This window comes from Cygnus olor, chromosome 2 (genome assembly GCF_009769625.2).
Source record: "Cygnus olor isolate bCygOlo1 chromosome 2, bCygOlo1.pri.v2, whole genome shotgun sequence".
NCBI lineage: Eukaryota > Metazoa > Chordata > Aves > Anseriformes > Anatidae > Cygnus > Cygnus olor.
The window spans coordinates 68,474,966-68,502,585 of NC_049170.1; the positions used below are offsets into that span (position 1 = coordinate 68,474,966).

At 43.1% G+C, this 27,620-nt stretch overlaps 1 protein-coding gene and 1 long non-coding RNA gene across 3 annotated transcripts in view; one reads left to right on the forward strand and one right to left on the reverse strand.

The window, feature by feature from the left end:
* Nucleotides 1-27,620, reverse strand: part of LOC121065736 — a 49,314-nt gene that overhangs the window by 16,162 nt on the left and 5,532 nt on the right. The gene's annotated exons all lie outside the window — the stretch shown is intronic.
* The window catches only part of NEDD9 (neural precursor cell expressed, developmentally down-regulated 9), a 98,281-nt gene that overhangs the window by 1,025 nt on the left and 69,636 nt on the right, over nt 1-27,620 (forward strand). The window contains exon 2 of the mRNA XM_040548728.1: nt 26,738-26,945. Within this exon, the coding sequence (XP_040404662.1) occupies nt 26,943-26,945 (3 nt within the window). The 5' untranslated portion in view covers nt 26,738-26,942. The remainder of the gene's footprint in view (nt 1-26,737; nt 26,946-27,620) is intronic.

The window sequence follows — 27,620 nt, forward strand, 5'->3', positions numbered from 1 at the left end:
TGATTGTACAGAGACCAAACATGAATCCTCAGAAAATATTACATTGTGACCTGCACCACACAGTCCAACCTCTTTCAGAAACACCATCCAGGGTGCAATAAGATATGACAATAGGACATGACTTGGGTAACACTGTGTGTTGTAAGCAGAAATGAATTGTTCTGTCCGCTTTCACCCTATTTCAAGGAATAATTTCTTCAGTTAAAAACAATGCTTGCAGACTAAATTCAGTTAAGCAACACCCCATGATTACTAAAAAGGGACTATTGCTTCTACTGCCCTGGAGGGTTCCCTTGTCTTCTCTTTTTGCAAACTGTCAGGATTTGCAATACAGTCAGGAGGACAAGGAAAGGCTGGACACACCTGTGTAGTGGTCAAGCCTCATGAAAAGCAGCCCTCAGCAACCTTATTGTAGGTTGCTGAAGTCCATATCTACCAGCTCCAGACAGCCCTCACTAAACAAAGAAATAACAGAAAGATGGAAAATTCAGCTCATGGTGCTGAGGGTTCCTCTGAGGCAATATTGCTTCACAGGGTCAGTTAAAGTTATCCATTCTGCTAAAAGCATCATATAAACAGCAGGCCAAGCTTGACCAAGGATGGACACGGGGGCGTAGTACTGAAGCCAGTTGTCTAGAATACAGACTTTTTGTCTGCTTCTAAGGAAAACAAAATAAGGCAGATAATAATAGCTTATGTTTCATCAGACAAGCCACATTGCCTCTTGGAAAGAGCTTTGACTCTCCTTCCATGCCAGGGGCCACTGTGGCTTAGAGGACTTGCCTGCTTCTGATAGTGGTGATAAATGAATGGGCTGGGACCAAGCTTTGAATGCTAGTGAGATACAGTATCTTGCAGCATGAACATTCAAAATTCAAGCCCATGACAGAGGTGAAGAGAAGAGCATAAATACGGAAGGGGGAATCTTGTATTTCAAGAGGGAAGGGAGATGAGGAACAGCAAAATAGTTTGGGGAAGTTACAGCATTCTCCTTCACCCTCCTTATAGTCCCTATTGATTCCTTCTGCCAGTTGTTCTACCCACCCCAAAAGCAAATCTTCCTATCACTATGCAATGCAGTTTGATCTGCACAGTGTGCAACAGAGAAGAACAAAACAGAAGCAAAAGAAAAACAAGAAAAGAACAAAATATGAAAATATGTCTGATTTCTGCCCTAATACACCTACTGCTCTAAAATATACATCTAGTCTATGTTCTGCTAAATCCATACCTATGGGCTTTATTTGCACCTGGAAAAAGCTTGTGCCAAGTAATCAGGGTGGGCTAGTTGATAATGATAATCTTTTTATAAAATTTATCATTTGAGGCCTACTCAAAATACCTTTGGTTGTAGGTTAGGGTGTTGTTGTAGTTGTTTGTTCTGTGTGTCTTTTTTTTTTTTTCTTTAAAAAAATCATTCTTGTTATGTTTCTCTCACCTAAATTGGCCTTTTTAGAACAAAGCATGCTCTGAGCAATCTACCATACAAGCCTAGTGGTAGGCATTTTACCAGGAACAGCATATTTTAAGCAAATATTAGCATTTCAAAGAAATTTTGAATTTGTACTTTCAAGAATTGAAACTGGAAACTATTGTTCTTGCCACTCAGTGGAAAACAACTTGAATGAATCAAATACTAACCAAAGAGCATATCATGAATACCAAATACTTAAAACACTTCCAGCAGCATCTGGGAAACAAACTGAAAAGCAGAGACTGTTCTTTGTCTGTGAGTCGTGTAACAAGGGCTCCATTTGCTATTATTTGGTTTGAAGCATGTGGTTGGTGGGATGTCAGAGGGTCTGAGAACAGCCAAAGACCAGACCAACAATTCTCCTCTGTCAGCAGTTTAAAAAAAAAAAAGGCGGTGGTGTCTAAACAACCGGATTCCAAGAAGATTTAGAGATTCAGACAGGGCAAAAATAATGATCTTCAATTAATTTTTAATCCCCCTAATTTAAAGCTCAGTGTTTGTGTCTACATGGCTCTTGAGAGCAGGCCCAAAAAAGAAGCTGTACTCACAATGTGCCTTATAATCAATAATCGATCCATCCTGTATTCTTGTCGGAGAAACTCCTGAGATGCAGCGCAGACATCTTCCCAGATATAAGGAGCAAGTCTCAAGTGACACACTCATCACAGCTCAGCTGAACATCACCTGCTTCAATACCTCTGCAGATACCTAGATGAAACCCACCTCCTAGAGAGTTTTGCTGGGGAAAATCAGGTGCATGTGTTCTCTCCATCCAAACACTGATCAAGATCCTCCCATCTCATGCCTGAGCTTTATGGGTTTTGCTGTCTCAGAGCATCCAACAAGGGCCTGCTGCTGTATCTTCTACTTATCTTTCACAGAAAGCCTACTCTTGGTTTCTGGACCTCACTTGTTATGGAAACAGCTGCGTTATCCATGTGCTCAGACTGAGCAGTAAAAGATCTTGAGGATTTTGTGGCTATTAGGGATGCTTAAATGAGAGCTGGTCTGTGCTCTGTGATGTTTTCTGCTTCTCCATGGTAGCTCCTAAACATGTTGGCTTTCTTCCTCTGGTCATTTGCTACTAGAGGGGGACTGAAGGGCTTTTCTAGAAGGTGACAAGGAGTAGTAAGGACTGAAATATCAAAGGAGGATATTTTTTCATTTGGTCGTGAAGAGAATTAAAGAAGGGAAAAGGACTTTTTTCTTTTTTTTCTTACTTTATAAAATCATCTGAATAGCAAGAAACGACCCCAGTTACTCTGATTCATAAGTTGAGGGAGGCTACTTTGTAGAGCTTGGCTGCTGGGGATGCACCAGCATGTTATTTCTTCAGAAGTTTCACACGAAGTCTTGAGACACACCATGACCCAGTGCAGGAACTTGGCTATAGGAAGGACATGGCCATGAAGTGTCTGCATCTCTATTCCTCCCTCTGCCACTCAGCCACAGTGACAGTCTTTACCCTTTTTCCTGAAGCTTTCCTGTACTCACACAGGGATGTTACTGGCCTTGTCTTAAGTAAAGAGTCCCAGAGAAAGACGCTGGAAAAAGCTCCTGAATGGAAGAAAATATTTTTGATAGCAAACAACTGCAACAAAACCATTTTGAGTAATCTGATTTGGGTGACTGGCTGCCACATAGCAGCATGGGGTTGATAACCGCACAAAAGGTCTTTGTTGCTCTCATACTCCATCATAGACATGAGTCCAAAACACAGCTCAAGGAAACAAATCCACTGTCATTAACACTTCATCTTCCTCTGATTAATTGCTTGTTCCACAAGTGCCATTTCTATCTGAGCTGATGAACTCTTATTTGCCAAAACAGATCTCTGAATGACTCAACACAGGACACCTCAGTAGGATTCTGTTTCATGTTTCTCTGGTACAGCTTTCTGAAAATAAGACACCATTTTGTAACAATAGCACTGATTATTTCTGCTCAGATTTCTGATTAACTGTATGAAGTTCAACAAGGCCAAGTGCCGGGTCCTGCACCAGGGGGGTGACAACCCCATGCAGCGCTACAGGCTGGGAGATGAGTGGTTGGAAAGCTGCCTGGCAGAGAAGGACCTGAGAATACTGGTTGACAGTCAGCTGAATATGAGCCAGCAGTGTGCTCAGGTGGCCAAGAAGGCCAAGAGCATCCTGGCTTGTATAAGAAACAGTGTGGGCAGCAGGACTAGGGAACTGATTGTCCCCCGTACTCGGCTCTGGTGAGGCCACACCTCGAGTACTGTGTTCAGTTTTAGGCTCCTCGCTACAAGGAGGACATGGAGGTGCTGGAGAGAGTCCAGAGAAGGGCAATGAAGCTGGTGAGGGGTCTGGAGAACAAGTCTTATGAGGAGCAGCTGAGGTTGTTCAGCCTGGAGAAGAGGAGGCTCAGGGGCGACCTTATCGCTCTCTATAGGTACCTTAAAGGAGGCTGTAGAGAGGTGGGGGTTGGTCTATTCTCCCACATGCCTGGTGACAGGACGAGGGGGAATGGGCTAAAGTTGCACCAGGGGAGGTTTAGATTGGATATTAGGAAGAACTTCTTTACTGAAAGGGTTGTTAGGCATTGGAATGGGCTGTCCAGGGAAGTGGTTGAGTCGCCATCCCTGGAGGTCTTTAAAAGACATTTAGATGTAGCCCTTAGTGATATGGTTTAGTGGAGGACTTTTTAGTGTTAGGACAGAGGTTGGACTAGATGATCTTGGAGGTCTCTTCCAACCTAGACGATTCTGTGATTCTGTAAAAGTAGCAAGAACAAGATTTTCTAAGCTGCAAACAAACAACCGTTGTTGAAGAAAAAGGAATAAAAGGTCTAGTGAATTTTCTACCACACTAATCTGTGCATTTTTACCTGGTTCAAATGTTGAATGGGCAATCTCATGAACTGCACACCATCAACGTTGTGCTGAACTGCTCTTTTAAGTGTAAGTACTCAGGGTAAGAAGCATCACTAGAAATGAAGTATCCCACATATGTTTCCTAGGAGATACTGTGCTTCAGAAAGTCCCTCTGAACATCAAACTTTCCCCTTCTTTCAGAATTAAGAATTTACTGTTGATAGATCTAGCTAGCAAATTACAACGTTCCCACAGTAATTAAATAGCTAAATAAAGGTGCCATGTAGCTATGATTCCTATTTCAGGACAACTTCCCCCAACGTAAGAGGAATGTTTTACTGCCCCCTTAAGCCCCCGTTCAGGCATGCAGCTCACTTCGAGGCCTGGGACATGGCTTTGCAGGGATATGGCTTGCTCCAGCAGAGAGGGGGAAAGGACTCCTTTTCTGCCTTTAGCAAGACAGACATTCTTCAATTTCTTTTATGGCTAGAGATGACATAGCTGTCTCTTGTGAGGAGAAGAGCCAGAATGGGGGTGGAGACCTACAGCTTTGCCTCCCCATTTGATGTGCTCTTTTTTAAAGGTTGCCCACTGGGACCCAACATTGATCAATCTATTTTTATAAAAACAGCAGTGATCCCAATGAAGATTTATATAACACATTTGTGCTATAGCTCTTGGTTCCTTTTTTCTTAACTTACTTAAAGCAATATAATAACTTTCACAGGCATACCTTAGGAGACTGCCAACATTTCCTTGATGTAGGATGATCACAATTGAAAGGAATGTGAATTTTATCCAGCCATCAGTAAGGTTTTGTTTTCCTTAATCCCCGAGACTAACTCATTGGATAGTTTGAAGGCTAAAAACTAAGTCTTAATTGAGATTTGCTGTCACTTAGGTTACCATGTGGCTCTTTTAACCAAAGCACCAAGGTGCCTTTGAGGAAGGACTGGGGTAGGGGCCAGCTGTTGGGACAGGAGCCTGCAGCACTTTTTGCTTTTGAGAGCTGGTTGTGCAAGAGAGTTTTTCAATATGCAGCAAAACACAACTAAAGTTTCTGTTCGGCATTAAAGATTCTTTATTTGAAATGCTCTTAGTTAAACCTGTGAATGGTGCAACCTAGCCAGAATCCCCACAGGCTAGAAACAAACCACCAGTTTTATATCCCAGGGTGCCATCATTTTGCTTTGTGCTGCACACACACTGGTGATTTTTTTCCCCCAGTGTGAGAATTTAGCTCATCTATTGAGAACCGTACATGACAAAAACCCCAAATCCTTCATCCCCCAGCAAAACTCACTAAGAGTTGGGTTTCATCTAGATGTCTGCAGAGGTGTTGAAGGAAACTGTTGCATTTCAGCTATGTTGACTGCATCACTGAAAATAGTAGCCAAGTTGAGTAGTAAAGGCATGGCTGGGGAAATAAGGGAGATTTTAGTACCGTTTCTACTGACATAAATTTTAAGCGTCCTAGTAGCTAAATAGCAGCATTTTCTCTAGTGAAATAAGTTAGGTCTCTTTTCTATGGGGTGTTTACTGCCCCACTGCAAGGATGATCCACAGATGTGAGGTGGTGGGAATGGAAATGCTAGGTACAACCCCTCTTCACCTCCCCAGTGACTATGAAGTCACTTAAATGGGGGGGGGAAATATCCTGGCAAAGGGGGGACTAAAGGAGGAAGCAGACAACTGCCTTCTTGCCACCCCCTTAGCATCTCCATGTCTCCAAAGTATCCTTCATGCAATATAAGGAATAGCCTGGAGGCTTTAGTTTGGAGAAAAACCTAGAAGGAATCTCAGTTCCCAACAATGAGCTAGGGGCAGAAGCACTTGAAAAGTAATGCCTAGGCCTAGCTTTAGCTAGGATTTTAGCCCTGGGTTTCTATTAAAGACTAATAACTTGGACTGACTGTTTAGATGATGTTTGGGTCAGTGAAGACAGGCAAGCCACTTCTCACCCTGAAATAGGTATGAAAGAGATGAAATGAAGGAACCTCTGGAAGGACCTCTTTCTCCCATTCTGGGAGGATTGTAGATTGTCAAAACTGGGTCTGGATGCCTGACAGCTAAAATTAGGCCAGAGGTGGCTGTGTTTCAGCACAAGAGCTGCTTCCTTTTAAACGGCAAGTACAACTCATTTCTACTTTGTGAGGAAGTCACAAGGTTGAATGCAATGGCAGCGGTGCATTGTTCATGTGCTGCACTGCTGAATGCCAAAAAGAAAAGACTGCACATAACGAGCTTGAACACCTCAGCATTTCACAACTTTCCTGCCAAAGAGAGATCATCAACATCTCTGAAAACATAATTAGCTGTTTTTTTTTTTTTATTTGAGCTGTAAAGAGTTTCCACATCAGACTTTTTTTTTTGAAGCTAAATAATGAATCCTGGTGAGCATTTTGTTTTAGGGAGATATTCCCAATAAATACCAACAGACTTTTAATCTCTGAAGGTATTCATGGCTTAATGATACCTAATAACAACAACTGCTAATTCTTCCCACGACTCTCAATCACTACAAGACTACCACCAAAATCCTACCAAGCAAACAGTGCAGGTTGGGAACCCACCGAGCTGCGCCAACAGGAGCATGGCCAGCATATATGGAGAAGTGGTTATTCCCCTTTGCTCTGTGCTCATTAGAGCACATCTAGACAGTGTGTCCAGTTTTGGGCCACCTAGTACAGGAAAGACAATGATAGCCTGGAGGGAGCTCAGCAGAGGGCCACCACAATGATTGGTGCTGGAGCACTTGCCCTGCAAGGAGAGGCTGAGGGACCAGGGTTCATCCAGCCTAGAGAAGAGATGGTTTTCAGGAGACCTATCAGCAGCCCCGCAGTGCCTACAAGGAGGAGATAAGAAGACTGAGCCAGGCTTTTCACAAACATGCATAGTGGCAGGATGAGACACAAAGGTTATGCGTTCTGACAGAGGATGGGATGTTCTGTCTTGATATGAGGAAAGTCATTTTCCCCACAGGGACAGCCAAGCAGCCAAGAAGTGGAGCAGGTCACCCAGTCTCCATCCTTGAAGGTTTTTAAGACCAAATGAACAGAGCCTGATCCTACAGCTCATCCTGATTTGAGCAGGAGGTTTGGCTAGGTGAGCTTAGGAGATGCCTTCCCAAATAAAGGATTCTGTGATTCTTGTACTGTAAACTGTAATTTGTCATGAAGGGCATAGAAACACTGGTAGACATCACTGAACAGCTTGCAACAACACATGTAAGTACATCAGTAAACTATAGTAATGTGTGGTCACATCTCCACTAACATCACATCCATTTAATTCAAGACCTTGCGAAGCAAGAACTCAAAGGTTATCGTCGCAGTTACGTGAGTGCTCAGAACTAACTGCTGATCTGCCAAGGCCTGGTCTAGAGCCAGGTGAAGTAACTGGAAAGTTTGAAGGTACATATCAGCTGACTTGAGATGTAGATATCCAAATCTGAACTCATTATTGGCAGCTGATTGGCTGTCCAGAAAAAGAAGTCAGACCACATCTTCAGACAAATCTAAAATAGATGAGACAGATTAGTGCCAAAACACATTTACTCTCCCCTGGCTTCAAAGAGAGTCTGTCTGACTGCTCCAGATACAGCCTCACATAGTGCTGACCTCTGAAGTTGGATGAGACGGATCCTACCCCTATTGACTTCCACAGGGGGGATGGATTGTGGTTGGAGCCTGTTGTGGTCAGCAGTCATACTCAGAACTAGAATATTCAAATTCCATGCAGAAGTGTACTTCTGGTGCAGTTTCCCATTTAGAGTTTTATTCCCACAGTTCTTCAATGCTAACAGTTATTTACTGGGGGAAATTATTTTCCCTGACTGTCATGGGTGTGATGGTTTTGAAGCCTATGAGAAGAAATTTGGTGAAATTTTGTGGTGAAAAGCATTAGGAAAGCAGAGAAAAATACCTGGACTCTACTAGCAGATCTGAAAAGTTATGTATGCGCTGTGGGATCCAATAGCTTTTCACTCATCCCAAGCCTATGTATGTTGTTCTGGACAATATGAGCCTATGCTCATGTGCCACAGCAGTAGGAGAAAACAATACCACCTTCCACATTACCAGGGGAGATGCTTCCAGCACAGGCAGAGAAGTGTTTGTGCCAGGCACTGCCCCCCACCTAGGACACTGCAGGGCAAATTGAGATGAGCTACCCAGGGTGATGAGGGCTGCAGGGAGGCCGCTTTCACCAAAGCTGGGGTTAACTCCACAGTCCATTTCTGCTGGCAAAAGCATGAGGCCACATGATGTGAATCAAGATGCCAATCTGGGTTAAAAATAACCATGTGGAATGTTGGAGAGAGAGCAGTGCAGTAGCCAGCTGCTCCCAGCCAGGCAACACTGGCAGGAGCAGGAGGAAGGGTGGGACTGCTCTCCTCAGCAGCTACCAGCTTGTGCTGGCCAGGACCTGCTGCAGACACCCATCAACTGGGTCTGAGCAGAGGGAGGGCAGAGGAGGGTCTGAGTGACTCCCATGGACACCCTCAGTGGTGAAACATCATGCATAAAATAGCAACTGACTTCTGATGACAGTATTATTCTCACACCCTGAAAAGGGGTGTATCCTGGGCTGTAGTACATTTAGGCTGGAAATTAGAACAAGCTTTCACTTACTCTCCCTTTCAGTTGTTTCCTTCAGTCTTCAGCATCTTTGCCTCCCACAAATAAAACAATGGCCAAGCCAGAATCACCCACCGTCAACACTTCCTGCAGAAATGACTTTCTGTGCCATAACGATAGAGGTATAGTAGTATAAAGATTTAAGTGACAAACAGGTCTCCGAGAGAAGCAATTGCTTTCATGAGGCAAACTGAAATAACAGACAGCCTTTCAAGTGAGTCTGAAGAAATGCTGCATGCCCAATTATTGCCTGTTTTCTCTCACAGTGAATATGCCAACTAACTAGAAATGAAATTGTTGACTGCTCCTATCAGCCTTCCCTCTCTTTTTATTGCTGTTAAAGTTTTTGCCTCTCACCATCTATGTTTCCATTTATTTTACTTAGATGGAGTGCTTAAACTATCTTCTCCCTGAGTCATGCTGTTTGCTGTGGTAATATAAAGAGGCAATGTAGGCCTGGCTCAACACAGCCAGGCAGTGTTCTGAATTCCCTAGCTGACCCAAATGAGATGGCTCTAAACTTTCCTCTGTGGAAAGTTAACATGATGCTTGGGAATGCCAAGCCAAGCAGTAAGGAAATTGTCAGAACAAGGTTTTCTAAAATCAGACCAATAAAGCAGAACGAATATATGGGCAATATCATTGCTATGAAAGGATATGCAGGACTCCAGTCCATAAATTTACTTTAGACTTTGGCTAGCATAGCTGTGAATACACAAAAAATGTCACCCCATCAAAATTTTGATCCTAGCATAGGCACCATCATATTAACATCAGAGGTCCTTCTGCTTGTAGGATTTATTCTACCTGAAAGGTTAATCTGAGTAAAAACTAGATGTAAAGTCAAGTTTCTCCCAGCCTCCCAAGTAGTCAAAACACAATCAAGCATGAGATATTACACACTACCTGTGCAAGAAGAACTTGCCCTGTATTGTGTGTGCTGGAATTAATAGGAAGGCCCTTCAAAAGGGATCAAGAGCCTTTTTGAGTGTATTTGTTTCTGGCCATTGACACCTTAACAGGGTTGCTTCAGGTACAAAGCACTTGCATACAGGATAGATACTTACACATATTGCACCATTGTAGTTCACATATGCCAGAGAAGCTCCATAAACTGCCCATGCTGACTTTTGCAGTGGTGGGGGACAGGCCATTTATGAGAAAGTCAGTTATCTCTGTGTTGAGTAATGACCCTCTACTCCTCTTTCAGCTCCTCTCTCCCTATCAGAGAGGATCAGTGACCCCTGCCCCTTACTCCTACTTCATACCCACCACATGACATACTCTACAAAGTGCAATTGCTTCATATAAACCATACTGTTCAGATAAGCATGCCTGCTACCACACTCCTTTCAGCCCACAGGATATTCTCCTAAGCTAGGAAGGAATTGATTTTTCAGTCTGTAGATGCTGCCTAATATATAGATGTCACCTCTTGCGTCCCAGTGCAGCCAGGTACCTAGCATTTGTTTTGCTACTGCATCTATGTAGGAAGAAAGCTTCAGACTGGAGATTATTCTTGCTTTGCATGTGTACAAGCCAGTACTTTCAGTCAATGACCAACTGTCACTGGCCCACAACTAGGATTCACATCCCACTGTGGTCCAAGAAGTTCACTCTGATCCAGATTTCTCTGCACACATGTACAGTATATCAGTTACCTTTCAGTCTCTAGTGTATTTATGCACAGAACTTCTTCCTCATAGAGTAGGAAGGGAAGAGTTTCTCTTCCCATGTTTCTTCTATGAGTGCAATACACCAAGCTACCTTACCACCCATAAAATGTCTAACTAGATCAAAGTTTCATCCCATGCTTTGTTCTGAATATTTTTCCCCAAGCTTGGCTGATATTGTGTTCTATAACATTTATATTCTGATGGCATGCTGAATTTGAAAACCAACCATAAGTTGACAAATAATCAGTACCTTATAGACCCACAGAAGAGACATACTGTTATTTTCCAATGTATTAAGTACTTTGTGCTTTCACTGCCCTCTTGAAAGGCTGTCTTCAGCTGATCAGCTACGGTGAAAGTGCTTCATCATTATTCCTTAGGTGACAAAGACTGTTAGATCCTGAAAGCCATCAAGTTAGCAGGAAGACTAAACTAAATATGGTGTACCAGACAAGTAGTTAGGAGCAGTGTCCCCAAGGAGCTTCACACGTGGTTTGCAAGATGAAAGATGGCTCTTGCTGCCTGCTCTGCCGTTTCCACCTCAGATGCTCAGGTCAAACCAGGTTCCACTACACCACTGCCTGGAAACAATCCAGTGTTCCAGTGTTGCAGGCCTTGACTATTTTTACTTAAAATTGTTAACATTATGTAAGAAAAAAAAAGATCAGTTTATGGCTAGAGCCACTGAAACCAGTAAGCTCTCTCAAGTCTCAGATGCTTGAACTGTATCAGCCACAGTATTTTATCACAACGCTTGTGCCTCACACAAACTCATTTGCCAGCATCTTATGTTCTTCAGAAAGGCTCAGGGCTTGCTCACAGACTTCACTTGACAAGCAAGCCCAACATCCCAGGTTCAGTGGTTGGCTGCTGATGCTGAAAGCAAAAGGCGTTTTTATCTGTCTGTTTCCTGTTTTCTAATCTGAATTTGTCCACCTTCAGCATCTATGCATTAGATCTTGCTGTATCCATAGCTAGTTTGATTGTTAAATAACTTTGCTTTCAGGTATTGGTGGAAGACAGTCAGATCTCCTGTTTGAGAAACTAAATAGACTTCGCTTCTCCTGCCTCTCTTTAGACAGCATGGTTCAACCCATGCTTGTGCTGCTAGGACATTCTCTTCCTATCTGTCAACATCCTTTTAGTGTGTAAACACCAGAAACAGACACTATATTTCAGTAATAGTCTCATTAATGCTGTACACATGGAAATATCACCTCCTTGACCTCTACTCAGCGATCTGCTCTAATCCAAGACAGTAGCATTTGCTTTCAGGTGTGCTGTATCACATGGGGAGAACATGCTTAGCTGATTATCTGTTAAAACAACAAGCCTGGTTGACTCACAGGGAAATTGCATTTCACAAACCCATCTATACAGTATGACTAAAAGTACATTTTTGGTCTGTAAATACCTTGAATTTGATTGGCAATTTAAAAAACACTATTTCAATAAGATTAGTTTACCAGATGAACCAGAGGACCCTGAAGAACAGCTTTGTCCTTGATATTGTCCTTTAACTACTTCAATGGTTGTATCATCATTGAATTTGTCTAGTGAAATACAATATTTGCTCTCAAGCCAAAAACCAAGTGACTGAACAGCTCTGGGCCCAAGAATAAGCCCTTTGGTATATCTGTTGGGAATGTCCTTTCTGATTGCTTCTCCCTGTAATTGCTTTAAAAAGTATGACAATTAGCAAGATTGCAATTCATTTAATGTCTTTAATTAGTTTTGTATATTTCTAGTTTTGTTTTTACTCAGAATATCCTGTGGAACAAACTCACTCGCCTTATAGAAACTTGAATAGATGTATGCTTAAGTAAACATCAAAACTATCACCCCTATCAGGTGGCATCTTAAAGAAGTATACTGTGACTTTTTGACAAAACAGTTTTCATAAAACTATATTGATTGCTGTTAGTTTTATTACCTTTTTCTAACCCCTAAAAGCAACTCCATGTCAGCCTTCCTGTGATTTACCCCAGAATTTGTCAGCTTACCACATGCTCTTCAACTGTTTGAGTCACCACTTCATCTTTTCCTCATTTGATGAATCTGGCTATTTTTGGCTTGACACCTGACTTCATTTTCCAATTCTTGGTGCTGTCTGAAATATGATGGAGGTAAGGGTGTGGTAAAAGAGAATGCATTTTTCTCAAACTGCTGTTGAAACTTTCGCAATTTCGTCTTGGCCATTCTGACTTCCTCTACATGTCGTCCCCTCTGAAGGCTTAGAAATAAGGTTTCCACACACAACCAAAGCCACAGTAGCTTCAAAAAGTTTCAGTAAAAGACTTGGTTAAAACTTCAAAAAATTTCACCCTTTTAGAGACCCACATCCCAAATTCCAGACTGAAGTCAATTGCTCTTTCTAGTTACATGAACAACACGATGCTATCTGTCACTTCATGTACAGGTTAGCATTGCTACCTCACACCAACTTGTCTCTGAATTCCTGCAGTGGGAACTCAGGTGACCTCCCAAATCCAGATGGAACGTTTTAAGAACTGAATTATTACTTGCATACTACAGGAAAGTAACCAATATGCTGAAGTGTCTTTGACTAATGTATTTTGTCTAATGCAAAACAGTTTCCAACTTATTGCTTCTGACAAGAAATAGGAGAGCTTGCATGGCAAGCTTTACCAGTTAAGGCTGAAAACAATTTGTAGAATGTTATTGCCACCTGTATTAGAGAAGGAACAGCTGCTACACCCCTCACACCGTATTTAAAGGGTAGAAAGCTGCATACACATTCATGTGGAAAGCATGAGGAAGGGAAAACACTGGCAAAAGCTGTGCTATAAGCACATCTGTACTCAGAGAACAGACACCCACTATTGAAGGAGTGGTTCCCTGATGCTCAGCTTTGAAAGCAGAACAAATATTTGGTGCTGTCTCTGAATTTTCCAGTTTTCAAGTTTAAGCAATGTGAGCATCACGTTTTGCATCACGGAGCCATTCCACACAAGTTTGCTCATTGGGCTTAGCTTTGGGGGCTACACTGGCATTGGCCAGCTTTCAGGAGGTGATCTTCTGCTCCTCAGCTGGCACTGGATTCAAGCCAAAGATCCCCTCAGAGTTTCTGGAGACACACTAGCAATTGGTTTAAGCACTGTTTTCTTACTGATGGCAACACTTAAACTAGGTAAGAGTTAAGGACTTCCTGGAATTAAGCAGGAGGCAGCAGGGACTGTGAAAGGAGATGATTCTAGGAGGGGACCCTGCACAAAGCCTGAGTCTCCACCCTGCCTTCTTCCTCCCTGTTAGGAACACGCTTCCTCTCCCACAACCTGCCTTGGCACTTTCCGCTTGATGAACACACTCCCTCCCAGCAGGAAGGGCAAGAACGACTATCACATGAGCAGAACAGCTCAGGAGCAGGGAAAACTTGTACAGAGTTAAGTGGTTTACCAAACAAATCCAACAACCAGCAGTGGGCATGCTGACATGCTGGAAGGCACCTCTTTGGTCAGCCTTTAATTTAGGAAAGGGTGAGAGGGTAAGAACCCTTTCTAAAAGAAAGGGAAAAGCTTGAGAGCACTGCTATGCAAAGCCTCTTTCAATATAGTCTGCATTATGTTCCCAGAACAAACCCTCTGGGATGTCCCCGCAAGTCCTGCTGTTGTCTTCACCTCTGAGATACCCCTCCAAAAGCTTAAGTTGGAAATTTAAGAGCTTTGACAGGGAACAAATAAAAAAAGCTCTCAGGCTCTTTTCACAAGTTTTAAGCTTTGAGACTGATCTCACTGAACTACTGGCACTGAAAACAAAAGCAGAAAAATAAGGGAGAGAAAAGTGGGAAGGATAAGACTCTGAAGGAGGGAACAGGAGGAGAATAAAGCACCAAAGCAAAGGGACAGAGGAGAGCTCTTGAAATAAAGCCCTGCAAAAGGTGGGAGAGCAGAGGAGCAGGTCAGCCTCCACTGCTTCCCTCCCCATCCACAAGTCATCACCACCATGATCTCAGAGTCACTCAAAGCCCCTCTCCCACTGGTGCCAGCAATACTCCAGCCCACCCCGCATAACAGGTGGCTGTGGAACAGACAGCAGGCAGGGATCGTGAATGATTTCAATCTCACTTGGTGACCCTGGACTGATGGAAAACCTGCAGATGTGACACTGCTGGCAATACAGCCTGCTTAAAAAGCCTTATATCCATCACAAGAGATCTTAGATATACACAACCCTACTGGCACACATGTTTTGCAGTGGTGGGGAAACGCCCCCAGTTGTTTCACATCACTCTTCACATCTACCACCACACATACCTCATGTCTCTGTACCCCTCTGTTTAGAGGGGCCATCAATTTCTCTTACAGAGTGCTTTCTAGAAAGCTTCAAGGAGAAAGTAGATACCTATATCATGTAGAAAAAACCTCTGGCTTGAGTAATTCCATGGAAAGGCTGACGGGCTCAGGTTTCCTTCTCACCTGGAACAGTATTTTTAAGGTTCTGTTGTGGAAGACAGTTTTACTACTGAATCCATAGTAAACTGGACTAGAGAAAGTCCTCCTACTTGAGGGAAATATATGAGGCTTCAAAAGAATTATTGAGAAGAAAAACATTTTTTTCCTAAAGAAAAAATGAAAGTCTGAGAAAAATATAACCCTTCTTCCCCACATTGTGTTTATTTAAGCTTTGAGCACAAGATATTTAGATTTTTTATTTTGTTTCAGGGTCTTTATTATAAGGTCATGTGTCAAAATGAAGGTAATTGTGACCCAGTATTTTTCAACCAAAAATACCAAAGTTGGTCCTTTCAATTTAAAAAGGAAAAGTTTTTAAAACTGCTAATAAGTCTCTGAAAAATATCAGTTCTTAACAAAATGATTACTTGAGACAAAGTAGGGCTTTTTGGTCGTGGAAGTGATCTGGAGAAAAACATTAGCCTGGAGAAGAAGAGGCTCAGGGGCAACCTTATTGCTCTCTATAGATACGTTAAAGGAGGCTGTAGCAAGGTGGGGGTTGGTCTATTCTCCCACATGCCTGGTGACAGGATGAGGGGGAATGGGCTAAAGTTGCACCAGGGGAGGTTTAGGTTGGATATTAGGAAGAACTTCTTTACTGAAAGGGTTGTTAGGCATTGGAATTGACTGCCCAGGGAAGTGGTTGAGTCGCCATCCCTGGAGGTCTTTAAAAGACGTTTAGATGTAGAGCTTAGTGATATGGTTTCGTGGAGGACTTTTTAGTGTTAGGACAGAGGTTGGACTAGATGATCTTGGAGGTCTCTTCCAACCTAGACGATTCTGTGATTCCCAAACAACTTCTCTATCAAGGCTGTCAAATGCCTCATTCGTATCCCAGAGATGCTGTTTTGTAAACCAAAACCTACTGCTATCTTGAAAGCAGGAAGACTCCTGACCTCCAGCTTTCACACGTAGAAAGCAGGTTCTGATGTCACCAAAAGATGACTCACAATGCCCCTTTGAACACAGTCTCCTCCTGTCAACTGCCCAATAAAAAATGCTTTACACAACTATGAGTTCATGACCACTAAACTAGTGTTTAGTTGGCAAACTAAAGCAGATATCCTTAAAACTGCTTTGTTTGCCTGTGTGCATTGCAGAGCACTACCAGGGCCACGAGGTCACAGATCCCAATCTCACCACATGTAAATCACTTAGCACATGTGGAGAACACACCATTTGACAATTTGACAAAGGACAAATTCATGTCCTGACTCCCAAGATTCACATCTGCTGCCAACATTGATGGCAGAGTTCTCCCAGTTGCACTCCAGCATGCTCTGGCCAATTTCACAGGCAGGTGGCTACAGAAGAGCAAGGGGAAGGCAGGGTCAGGAGCCAAATCCCACATATTTGGCATGCCAGCAACCGGAATACCAGTCAGCATGCATAGGTCTTATCACCTACAGCATGTGCTGTCTCACTTTGTGAGGGGCTTTGTATGTGGAAGGGGCTGAGATGACTGTGGTTTCTTTCACCTCTTTTGAGGAGTCCGGTTTATTGTGACGTAATTTAGCTCTTGGATGCCCAAACCACTGACTCAATCGCTTTCCCTAAGCTTCACCTGTCAGGTCAAATTGCAAAGGAAGAGCTGGCACAGGCAGTAGGATTTTCTCCTATTAAGGCAGGTGGTCCCTATGTAAGTAGGGGACCGATTCAGGGAAAAGTTGGGAAGCAGTGTTTCAGACTCATTTCCTATTTTTTGCATGTAAGGGCAATCACATTTATACAGGTGTAGCCAGGGCAGCTGATAAGCAAACATCACCTTTCCTTTTCATCTGCTGCTGGCATTTTTCCTTTGAAATCAATCTCGACTGCAACCACACGCACTGTTTCCAGAGCCAGATCTCTGGAAGATGGAAACTACAGCTCTCCATGCCACAGTCACAACAAAGACACAAACTCCCGTTCAGCATTCTGCCCAGATTAGTTCCTTGCATCTATACTGCAGGGACCTGACCAATGACCAGATTTATTTGGACCCGTGAACTACAGTGCATGAATTTCACATGAATTACTGTTCTAATCAAGACCAAATGGTCCGGAGATCAGAGCTGTACATACAAGAGCTCTTGTTCCCATTCCTGAAATAAGGCAGCTGTGTATGTCCCTGAATACATGAGATGAGACACAGTCCATCCCCACAGGAGGTATAGAGGGCATCCAGCCCCTGGTCAGGACTACCTGGCCCACCACTGGTCTGAAATACCACTGCCCCTAGCATCCCATTCTACCTTGCACCAACAAACATGAGGAACATTTAATGACTCAGCAAGGGAAATGCTGTTTTGAACACCAGACCCTGAGCTGGACTGGTGCAAGCCCTGGGCCCAGTCTGTGCAGCAGTCAGTGCCCGCATGAGCTGACTTCCTCTAGAACAGGCCCAAGTCAAGACCAAGTGTCAGTTCCTCATACCATCTCCTGTGGGTGGTACACTGCATCAGAGCTGCTGGAGCATGAAGGTCTCAAAAGTTGCTTTTGTACATGAGAAAACTGAATACCAGTCATCTACCAGGGCCATTCAGTTGCTGAGCAGGCAACATTTTACTACAGCAAGAGCTTGCCCAGCACTGGGAAGCCCAGCTTGCCTCCTGGCGCTCACCTCCTCAACTCTGCTGTGAGTTGTGAATCCCTCTCTTGAGCCAGGGAATTCCAGGCAAGCCTCCCGTGCCGCAGCACAGAGGTTTCTACAAACAAGTGTTTTTCATTATTGTTTGAGCTTAAAGAACATAGTTTCCAGAATTTTTTAAAAAAATGTATAGATAAAAGTTTGTCAGAGGCTCACTGAAATTTGAGAAGTGTTTGCTGCCAAGTGTTGCGCCCTTTTTGTTAGCAAACAAAATGTACACAGTTCTGCTTGGGGGACTGTATAACTGGTACGCTGAGAAGATGCTGATCTAGGAAAATAACGGGCTGTGATTGGTAGACCAAAAAATTGATACACCAATGAATGTCTTAAAACATTACAAGTGGTTTTCATGTTTATCCCAGTGCTGAGAACAGTTATCCTTTGGCAAATTTTCAGGAGGGAGAACTCAGACTATTTGATAATACTGCAAGTAAGCCAGGGGAAAATAAGCATGAAAAGGAATGAATTGATCCTCCTGAAGCAGAGCTGGACTGGCGCTAAGGGAACAACATATCCAAGATAATATTCCACTATCAGAGAAATGGACGGGTGACTATATATAAGGCTTCAAATGAATAGCTGACAACTGACACTTCGCTATGCACATTTAAATATGTACCTTCTTAGATAACTCCTGCCTTTCGCAAACATCTGGTTTCAATAAAAAGGTTACACTCGGGATTTTGTTTTTGAACACAAGTCTGAACTAGTCCTTCTGTCTGCAATTACACCCCTGACAGCTGAAACTGTGGTTTACTTCAGTGGTCATTTGTCTCAGACATGGCACTAAAAAGTTACCGTCACCTTGGATGCAAGTCCCTTCCACTAATGTCACAATTCTTCAGGCAGTCCCACAAACCTCAAATCTCTTAGCCTCATGTGGAAAATCATTCATAGCAGCTGAGGAAACTAGAACCAGGAGCAAACAAACACAGGCAGCTACTCCACTGTCACAGAAGGTGTTTGAAAGACGGATTTTGCTAGCCAAGCCCCTTGTGCAACACACCCTGCCACCATGGCTGCCATTTTTGCACAAAGCATGGATCCACAGCCTGAGACCTCATTTGACTACTTTGTCCAAGAGGCCCAGTTTTTGTAAACAACTAGAGCTATTATTCACAGGTTTGCATAAAGCAAAACTGGAAGAGGTTGTGGTTCTCCTCTTTACAGCTCAGCTGCAATGCAAGGAAACCAGTGTTTAATTCTGTCTCTCCATCTCACTTGATTACCCACATAACCTTTTATGAACATACTCAAGCCACTTAGTTGTAAAGCCTTGCACAAAAGGAAGGACGGAGTCCTCATCTGTTCTGTTTCCAGCTCCCCGGAACTAGCTAGCTCACCTATTGATCTGCAAGTGCCCCAGTGCTCAGGCCAGCGTAATGCAGCAAGTCAACACTTACACCGTGCAAAAGTATGAGAGCCATTCAGAGGTTCTCAACTCACCTCACATGGTGAAGGGAACACAGGCAGCAATTATCAGTTAGGCAAGAGAGGAGATTAATCGTTATCACACCAACTATGGCAGTTTCTACAGCCCTCCCTCTATAGTTCTAATTTCATGCTCCATCCCCTAAGAAGTTCATATTTAGGCCAGACCACTACACACCCAACATCTTGCAACCAAGCTATTTAACTGGATTATTTGTCCTCAACCCTCAAGTCCCAGTGACATTTACAAATACTAATTCAATAAGCTGATGCATCATGGCCAAAAAAAGAAATACAACTTGCAGTGAGCTTTCAATGGCAATTGCAGAAGTAGTTCTTGATGTAATTGGTAGCTACTCATCCAAAACACAAATTTTAAATTTGTGTGCTCTCCTGCAGTTTTGCCCATTTTTGTTATATGTATTGTGTATAGACTCAGTGTTTCTGCCTCTGTTCAGTGAGCTACAGTCACCCTCAGCAGGCAGCCAAGAAATCCCCTGAGAGCAGCTGGCACTAAGCCAGCCTAGGTGAAGTTAGGGTGTGAAGATGCAAACTGCACTAGGGAGAGGGGAGTGTGCTGCTTCTCTTCTCATCTTCGCCATGGTGGCAGAACTTCTGGAAGAGGGGTCAGGCACACCACCAAGGTGTGCCCAACCCTCACCAGCTGATCATCACCTCAAATACTTAAGAGGAATTGCAAGCCTTTCCTCAAACTCTGGGCAGATAAATGTAATTGTTGGATGTCTGTCTTGCCTTATGTCAGAATGGCTTGCTCGTAGTAGTTAACTCAATGGAGAAGTCACCACTGATTTCAAAACTGATACTAGAAAGAGAGCTACTGACCCGTAACTTTTTCTCCTGCCTTTAGTGTGGTATAAAGCAAGAGTGAGCTAGCAGATGATCACAGCCACAATACTGGGTTATATTTACACAGCAGAAGCTTCTGATGATGCCTTCCTCTATAATACTGCCTTTAACAACTGTTTCCATACTACATACAAGCACAGGGCTTGCACAGGATGGAGGACCATTCTCCCACAAACTATCCAGGCAGAACCCAACCAAGGACCCGCAGCTGCCTCCTGGTGCCATGCTAGCTCTTATTGTACGTTTACTGCCCAGGACCAACCTGGCCCCTGCTCAGCTGAGCTCATGGGCCAGGGACTCCTGAGGGAAGCAGGCTGATGTTCATCTGTCCACCAGCAGACATTGCGGGGTTTCCAGAATGCATGAGATGAGCAACTCCAGGAGGCAGCTGCAGGAGCCATTTCACCTCCCTCAGGATTTGCTCTGCTACCCATGACTAATTCCTCACTTAAAATCAGAACATAAGGACACCTGATGGTACACACACTTCCAATAGGACAGCTGATGCTTCATTTTCTTTTGGCTTTTAACTATACTGCTTATTCTGCTTCTACATTAACTCACCTCTCCTTTGCCTGCTGTTCATGAGGTCCTTTATGACATCCTGTGTCTTATGACTTACCTCCTTCTACCCCACCACACAGCTAACAGTTCAGTGGGTGGTAATCTGTGGCATCACAGATGGGCTAACGCAAAGCTGTAGATTTGCCTACAAGATTTGGGCAATAATCTTTCCTAGGTATCTCATTCAGCAGGAGTACAGGTCTGAAGCCTAGCGATGAGGCATGCCTCCAGCTTCTCTGCTACCACCTTGTACCTCTCAAAGCCATGTCTGAACAGAGAAGGTGGCATGGCCCAGTGCACACTGAGCATTGACTGGTGTATTTGATTCCCATCAGTCCCTCTAGAATCGCTCACTATCTGCATGTATGTTGACACATACCCTAAGCAACAGCTTATATCTGAAAATGGCATTGCACAGAAGTTCATTTCCGATCTTGCAGCCATCTATTGTAATTGTCAATGTTGAAACATTGACTGCTCTGTGACAGACAGGAAATAAGCTGCTAAACACTGTCAAGACTGCAATGTCAATGCTCATCTGCCTTGGAAACACAAGCTTCATCCACCTCCAAGAATCAAAAGGTTAGGAAAAGTGAATCTTTGCTTTCATTTCCTCACTTCAGACAAGGCAGTTGCCCTCCTGGTGGATACCATCACCAGAACCAAGCGCTACATATCATGACCACGCGTGCTGTCCACTGCTTTTGGGGCATTAATGAGGCTATATAACGCAAGAAGCCACCAAAACTGCTCTTCTGCCTTGAAGAAGTGACATTGCACTGTAAGAAGTCTTACTGACGCACCTAGTTCACTTGCCATCACATGTGCCACATGGAGTGGAAGCAGTCTTGCATCAGCCTACTCTTGTACCTCTCAGGAAGGCTGAGGTGGTCCAGATCCCTTCCACCTCAGTTCTCTCAGCATGGACACAACACAGTTTGGATGAGGAGAAAAGAATTACGTACAGATTTGAGACCGACCAATATATCCATTTTAAGAGTGTGCATATACACAAACACGCACGCCAGACCTCCCTAGCACATCTCAGTCCAGCACTTGTAGCATCAAAAACAGTTACAATTTAAAAGAATACTATAAAGTCAAGTACTCTGAATTAGAGCACAAATAGCCTTTATACCTGCATTCTTAGCTTTAGTCCTCAGCCATGCATTTTATGACTTTTTCCACAAGTTTGCTGCCTCATTCAGTGCCAGTAATTTAAGCATTAACCAGGGGCTGTGCCCTAATAGGTATCCTGTCTAGAAGGACCCTGCTCTATTTATTATGGAAGTCATAATATGCTGCTGAAATGGTGAACGCTGTTGTTTGAAAGAAAAATCTCTTGTTTAAAACTAAAGTTTCCATAACCTCAGAATGCTCCTGAAAGTGTTGCACAGTTTCTACAAGATGCCTGTTACCTTATTCAGCCCCAGACTTTGAATGCATACTTTATATTTCTCTACTTCCAGTTAATTGCACTGAAATATTTTGGCCTGTTTTGCTGAAGTGGTAAGCATGCACAAACAGTAAACAGAAGCAGAGGCCTATATTTCAAGTTTAAGTACCATAAGAAAAGAGTTGTATACAAGAAGTGTTTTTTCCCCCCTCTATTTCATGGTAGTTTGACATAAAAACAAGTTTATTTTTTAGTTAAGTGAACTTGTGAGCAAAGTTGGGTCAAAGTCAAAAGGAACTGTCAGCAAATATTACCAATAATTCAAACACGTGGCTTTATTTTCCAAGAACAACCTGCTTATCTAATGTTTAATATTAAAGTATGCTTTAAATGGAAACGAAAAGCAATGTTTCAGATTGCATATTTTCCCACTCAAAATAATTATGGAAGAAGTAGACCACAGCTGATGAAGGAAAAAAACACAAAGAAAATACAAAGTTCTGATTCATCAAATATCACAATAATGCAATAACCCATAGCAACAGCAAATTGTTATTCCCTTTACAGTCCTCCTACAGAAGGAGGTGGGACAGAAAGGAAACAGAGCCCACATTGTTGCTCCACAAGCCCTGAAGGGAAATGGCCCCTGGAGCGATGCTCAACCATTTACCTGCCAGCTTGCTTAACAGATTCGTGGTTTAATTGGGGTGGTTAAAGCACTCCTTTCCCTACCTGGGTTCAGAAGCAGGTATCAGGTGAGGCCCATCCCACACAACAGGAAGAGAGAAGCAGCCCTCAGCTCATGGACTGGAGCCAATTACAGAATCTGCACCTGTACTTTGACCCCAAGAATATCAGCCTACCTGGTCAAAGTCTGGCAGATGTGAACACCTTCAAGCAGCAACTTGCAGTCAGATGTATTAATTAATTCTCACTGCAGATTGCTCTATGGCTGCCCAGGAATTCAAGTGCATTCCTGTAGTTTAAATCAAACACACCTTTTGGACTATTGCAGCCTCAACTACCACATACATTTTGAACAGTGAAACCAAGCACCCATTTATCAAGCTTTACACCTCAACTGTCTATCCCTGCTCTTCTCCAACTTCTCCCAGCTCTCTTCACTTCTACCTGCTAACACTTCTCTCTCCATGTAAGCATGTGACTAGAACAACTCTTCCAACCAGTTCTTTCTTGAGCAGAGCAGGTTGGATGGGTATTTCCCGCTAGAAGTGTGGACTTTTACCACCACTTATTTTCTCCCCAGGTCTTGTACAAGTCATTTCACATCCTCATACCAGTCCTTGCTCTCAATGTTGTCTGCCCAAGTTTCAAGAACTGTGTCCTTCATCAAATAAAAGTGTAATTCAGCATATAGCAATAAAACTGTGAAGCAAAGACAGCGTCTGTTCGTTATGCAGCAAGAGGGAAAAGGCTTTACAGCAGATCTGGAAGGCACGTGGGTTGCAACTTATTTTCTTTTCTTGGTGCTACTAAAAGGTACGAAGTAAAATCATGCATTCTATAGAGCAGCAGTGAACCCTTTCAGTACAATGCAGCCCTTCTTTAGAAAAAGAGGTGCTCAAGATTTCATGTTTGCCTTTCTTCCTTAAACATAGCTGACAAGGATTTCTTCCGCATTTTTATTTTGAAAAGGATTTTAATTGGATCTGTTTTTCCATCATTTTCAGTACCATGATTTACGCTGGTAAGCCACACATCACAGAAGGATCATTTTGCAAAACAAGTGTTTTCTGTATGCCTCACAGTGGAATGAACTTATTAATTGAAACATAAGGGTAATAATCCCACAGTATTAATTTGAGAAGCCCTTATTTACTTTTGAAGTATCTTTTATTTCCCTAAGGTAGGAAGTTGAGCAGTATTAGAGAGCTAAAGTATTCTACAGCCTTTTGTTCACAGGATTTAGCATAAGGCTACTGCTACCTAGCATGAAAGCAAATAGCGTCCTTCAAGGTTTTCTTAATTAAGCAACAGGGATGAATGCTGTGTGGACCTCATAGGCAGGTTTCATGCCTTTATAGGGAAGAGGAAGAAAAAAGCAACAACAAAAAACCCTACCAATATTTAGAGCCTTGCTCGATGCCCTTACTAAAAGGCCATCCCACTTTACTCTATGATAGGGATCCTTCAGCTCCCCAGCTACGTGGCCCTTCCTGGATATCGTCAGGTCAGAAACATATCGCAGGAAAGCAGGGGCGCTGCTCAGATCAAATACCTTGCTTACACTCGGGAAGTTTTGCTCCAGAAATAGCTCAGACAGCTTGACCTACACTATCTGTAGGCAAAGGAAGTTAATACAAAATTACTGGCATTATTGCAATAACATAATTGCACCTCAACACTGCACCTGTAAAAATCCCAGCACTTGCACAAAATCCAGTGTCAGCATATCTCCCAGGTCACAGGAGAGATACATGGTCAGCCAGAACAGGAAACCCTAAGCATCCATGGGTTGTCCAGCCCTGAGGCTGCCCTTCGCAAGGTCACTTCTTGCAGAAGAGTTGTCCTAGGGCAAGACAGAGGGAAACAGTGTTCCTGTCCTCCACTGAGAGATGACCACAAGCAGTAGGTGGCTTAAGTCATAGAGACTGGAGAGGAGGAAGAAGGGTGCCAAAGCAATTGTTAAAGCTTCTACAAAGCAAAGTCCAGAAAGAGAGAGGTGAATTAAGCAAGGCCAGCATCACTGGTTCCACAGCAAGGTGGGGCATACTGCCTCCATTAAGAGTCTTCCTGTTAGTATCTCCCACCTGGCCTCTTCAGCATAATACCCGAGTACAGTTCTGGGTGAATATCAAGCTAAAACAGTAGGCTAGATGCAACCATCTCCTTTTGTCCCACTCATTCCTCAGGAAGCTTGCTGTATGCTATGTATGGAAAACTTTTTGTTGCTGTTATTTAAATCCACTCCACATTGGATGAAGGGTGAGAAATTGAGTTCAATATGTTTAACATGTTTTAGAAATCAGGGGGCAGAGGGAAGAAACAACAAAAACAGCCATCCAGAAATTGGCTGCTATTCACACACCAAGACATAATTTTTTTTCTTCCCTGTGAAGTGCTGCTTCTGTGCTTAAGACCCAAACAGAGAGGAAAAATCTTTGCCCAGACATCAGTTTTCCTCATTTGTTGGGAGAAGAGAAAGGCAATTGCTGTGCAACCTTTACTATCAGTCTTGATGTCAACCAAGAACCCTGCAGCTTACTGAGTGCTTTTGTTATATATGTGTGTCTGCTTTGTTTGGAAGGAGAAAGTGCTAGTGTCATGATGCAAGCATCTTTTAAGAAGGCAATCACTTCTGCCTTGGTCTGTGAAGTTCTGCCCTCCATAGTTTTTGGAGGCAGTGTTAATGTTGTATAAGAAAGTGCCAAACAAAGTCATGCCTCCTAGGTTCTCTGCACACTACAGATGCTAGTGAAGGCATTTTGAAGTTCAGGAGCCACTGTCACACCTTACAGACTCATCCAACAATTCAAGACAGTCATTTGTGACAAACTTTTCTGGATTTGGAAGTACAAAAAGTACATTTTCTTGAGGAGGTCAGTAACTTTCACTATTTCCAAGGTTTCCTTCATACTGACTCTCCTGGCAAATGGAGAAGATCCCAAAGCTAAAGAACTCCACTCAACTCCTTGCTCACACTGTACATTGCATGCTAGAAGGGTTACGTTACAGCTTACTGCAGCCATACCCTATACCCAACTATAACTTTACACCCTCCACACATGGCATAAACCCTCTTTTAACTCAGAGGGTTCTCTCAGGCTTGCACAGCTATTTCCAGGCAACTCCTATGCTTCTTTTTCATGCAGCTCAGATCTTTCTTTCAGAGATTGTCTCAGAAAATTCCCATTGAGGAACTGCTTATTGTTGGACGGTCACTTATGTATGTGAAAGCTCAGCAAGCAAATCCCACGCATAATAGCGGCTTGTGTGTTCCTTATCAGCATAAGGACAGGGTCTCAGCAATGGGATGTTTGGGTTACTCAAGACAACAAGCAGGTTTGAAAAACAAACCAAAGTGACCTCTGAAAGCATGACTGATCAGTTTAAAGCCAAATTAATGATCTCCAGTATAGAGATCAGCCTTTGTTTGCATAATCCAGATGGTGGTCTGGCTTCTAGGCACTGTCCCTATATGAAGAACATGAAGAAAAATATTAAAACAGAGTAAGATATTCAAAACCATAAAATATCGATTTTTTAATCCATGATTGGGGATTGGTTACACTTCGGTTTGCTGGCTGCGTTTCTCTCAAAACTTGCTCAGTAAAGCCCACAAAGTAGCTGATTTTCCCCCATATAAGGTCTGTTTGACCTTTTAGTTCTCCAGCACAAAGCTGCAACATTAAGCTGCAGACTTGCCAATGAAGCAGCTGCTGGAATAAACATTCCAGAGCTTTTGAACAACTCTGGATATCAGCCTTCCTGATAAATGCATTGGGAGCAATAAAGTAAGGCCATGCAGCATGCATCAGTTTGATACCTGCCAAAATTCCTTAGCCCTTAACAAGGATATAAAAAAGGTCGCGTCTCTGGTTAAAAACACATATTGCTAAGAGTGGCAAAGTTATTTAACCGTATTTTAGAGAAAGTTTTTCCCTGAGGTCAGTCTTGTGCATCGCTAGAACTGTGCAGGGAAACCCTGAGCAGCCCCAAACAGTTTGAATTGGCAAGGCAGAAAGTAAGTAGCTTTTTCCTCCTTTGTTCATCTGTTTCATTGACCTTTTCTTTCAGATGGGGAAAGAAGGTGCTTGGGTCTATGAAGAAATATTTAGAGCAAGGAAATCCTGGAAGTGAAAAGTCCAACGATCGGGAAAGGCAAGAACCCACCAGTTTACTACAATGCAGGATTTTGTATGGAGATGGCTGTCATGGACGCACAAAGCTCCTGTGTTCCTTTGATTAACATACCGTAGGTGGAAGCCAAAAACACCAGACAATGGTAAGTTTCTACAAAGTCAAAAGGCACTTTAATAGAAGCGTAACTGCCTTTTTCATGGAGCTCAGCAACAAAAATTTTCTTTTTTTTTTTTTTTTTTAAGGCTGACTGAATGCCTGCTTTGTTTAGAAGTCAGGCAGAGCTCTCATTGTCAGGTTGGTCACAACCCGTTTTAGTGCAAAAGCTAGGAGAACAGGCATCCTGGGCAGGCAGCAGTACCGTAAGCCTTGGTAGTAAATGCAGCTTTACTGAACACACTGACAGGAGGATTTTCTTTCAGGAAGAGGAGTGAGGCATCTCCCTAGCAAATCATGTCTCAAGGGAATTGTACAGGCCATTGAGGTACAGTGTAAGTATGAACATGTGACGGACTTGGTCCATCTCTCCATCAGAAGGGAACTTTTGTAGACTGTGCTGATCACTTTTCATATTCAAGGGAAATTTTGAGATGTCATCAGGAAGAATTCATGATCTTCTATGGACAATTAGTAAACCAGAGCAATTCAAAACATTTTAGGCAGACTAGATACCACCACTCTAAAACCTCCACAAGTTTCCATCTTTGCACTCCTTGTTTGCCAGTTCACAGCACCCCTGCAGCTGAGCCACCATGCAGCTGATGGCACTGCAAGTGAAGCACATAGGCTCAGGGCTGAGACAGCAGGAGGGAGGGAGATA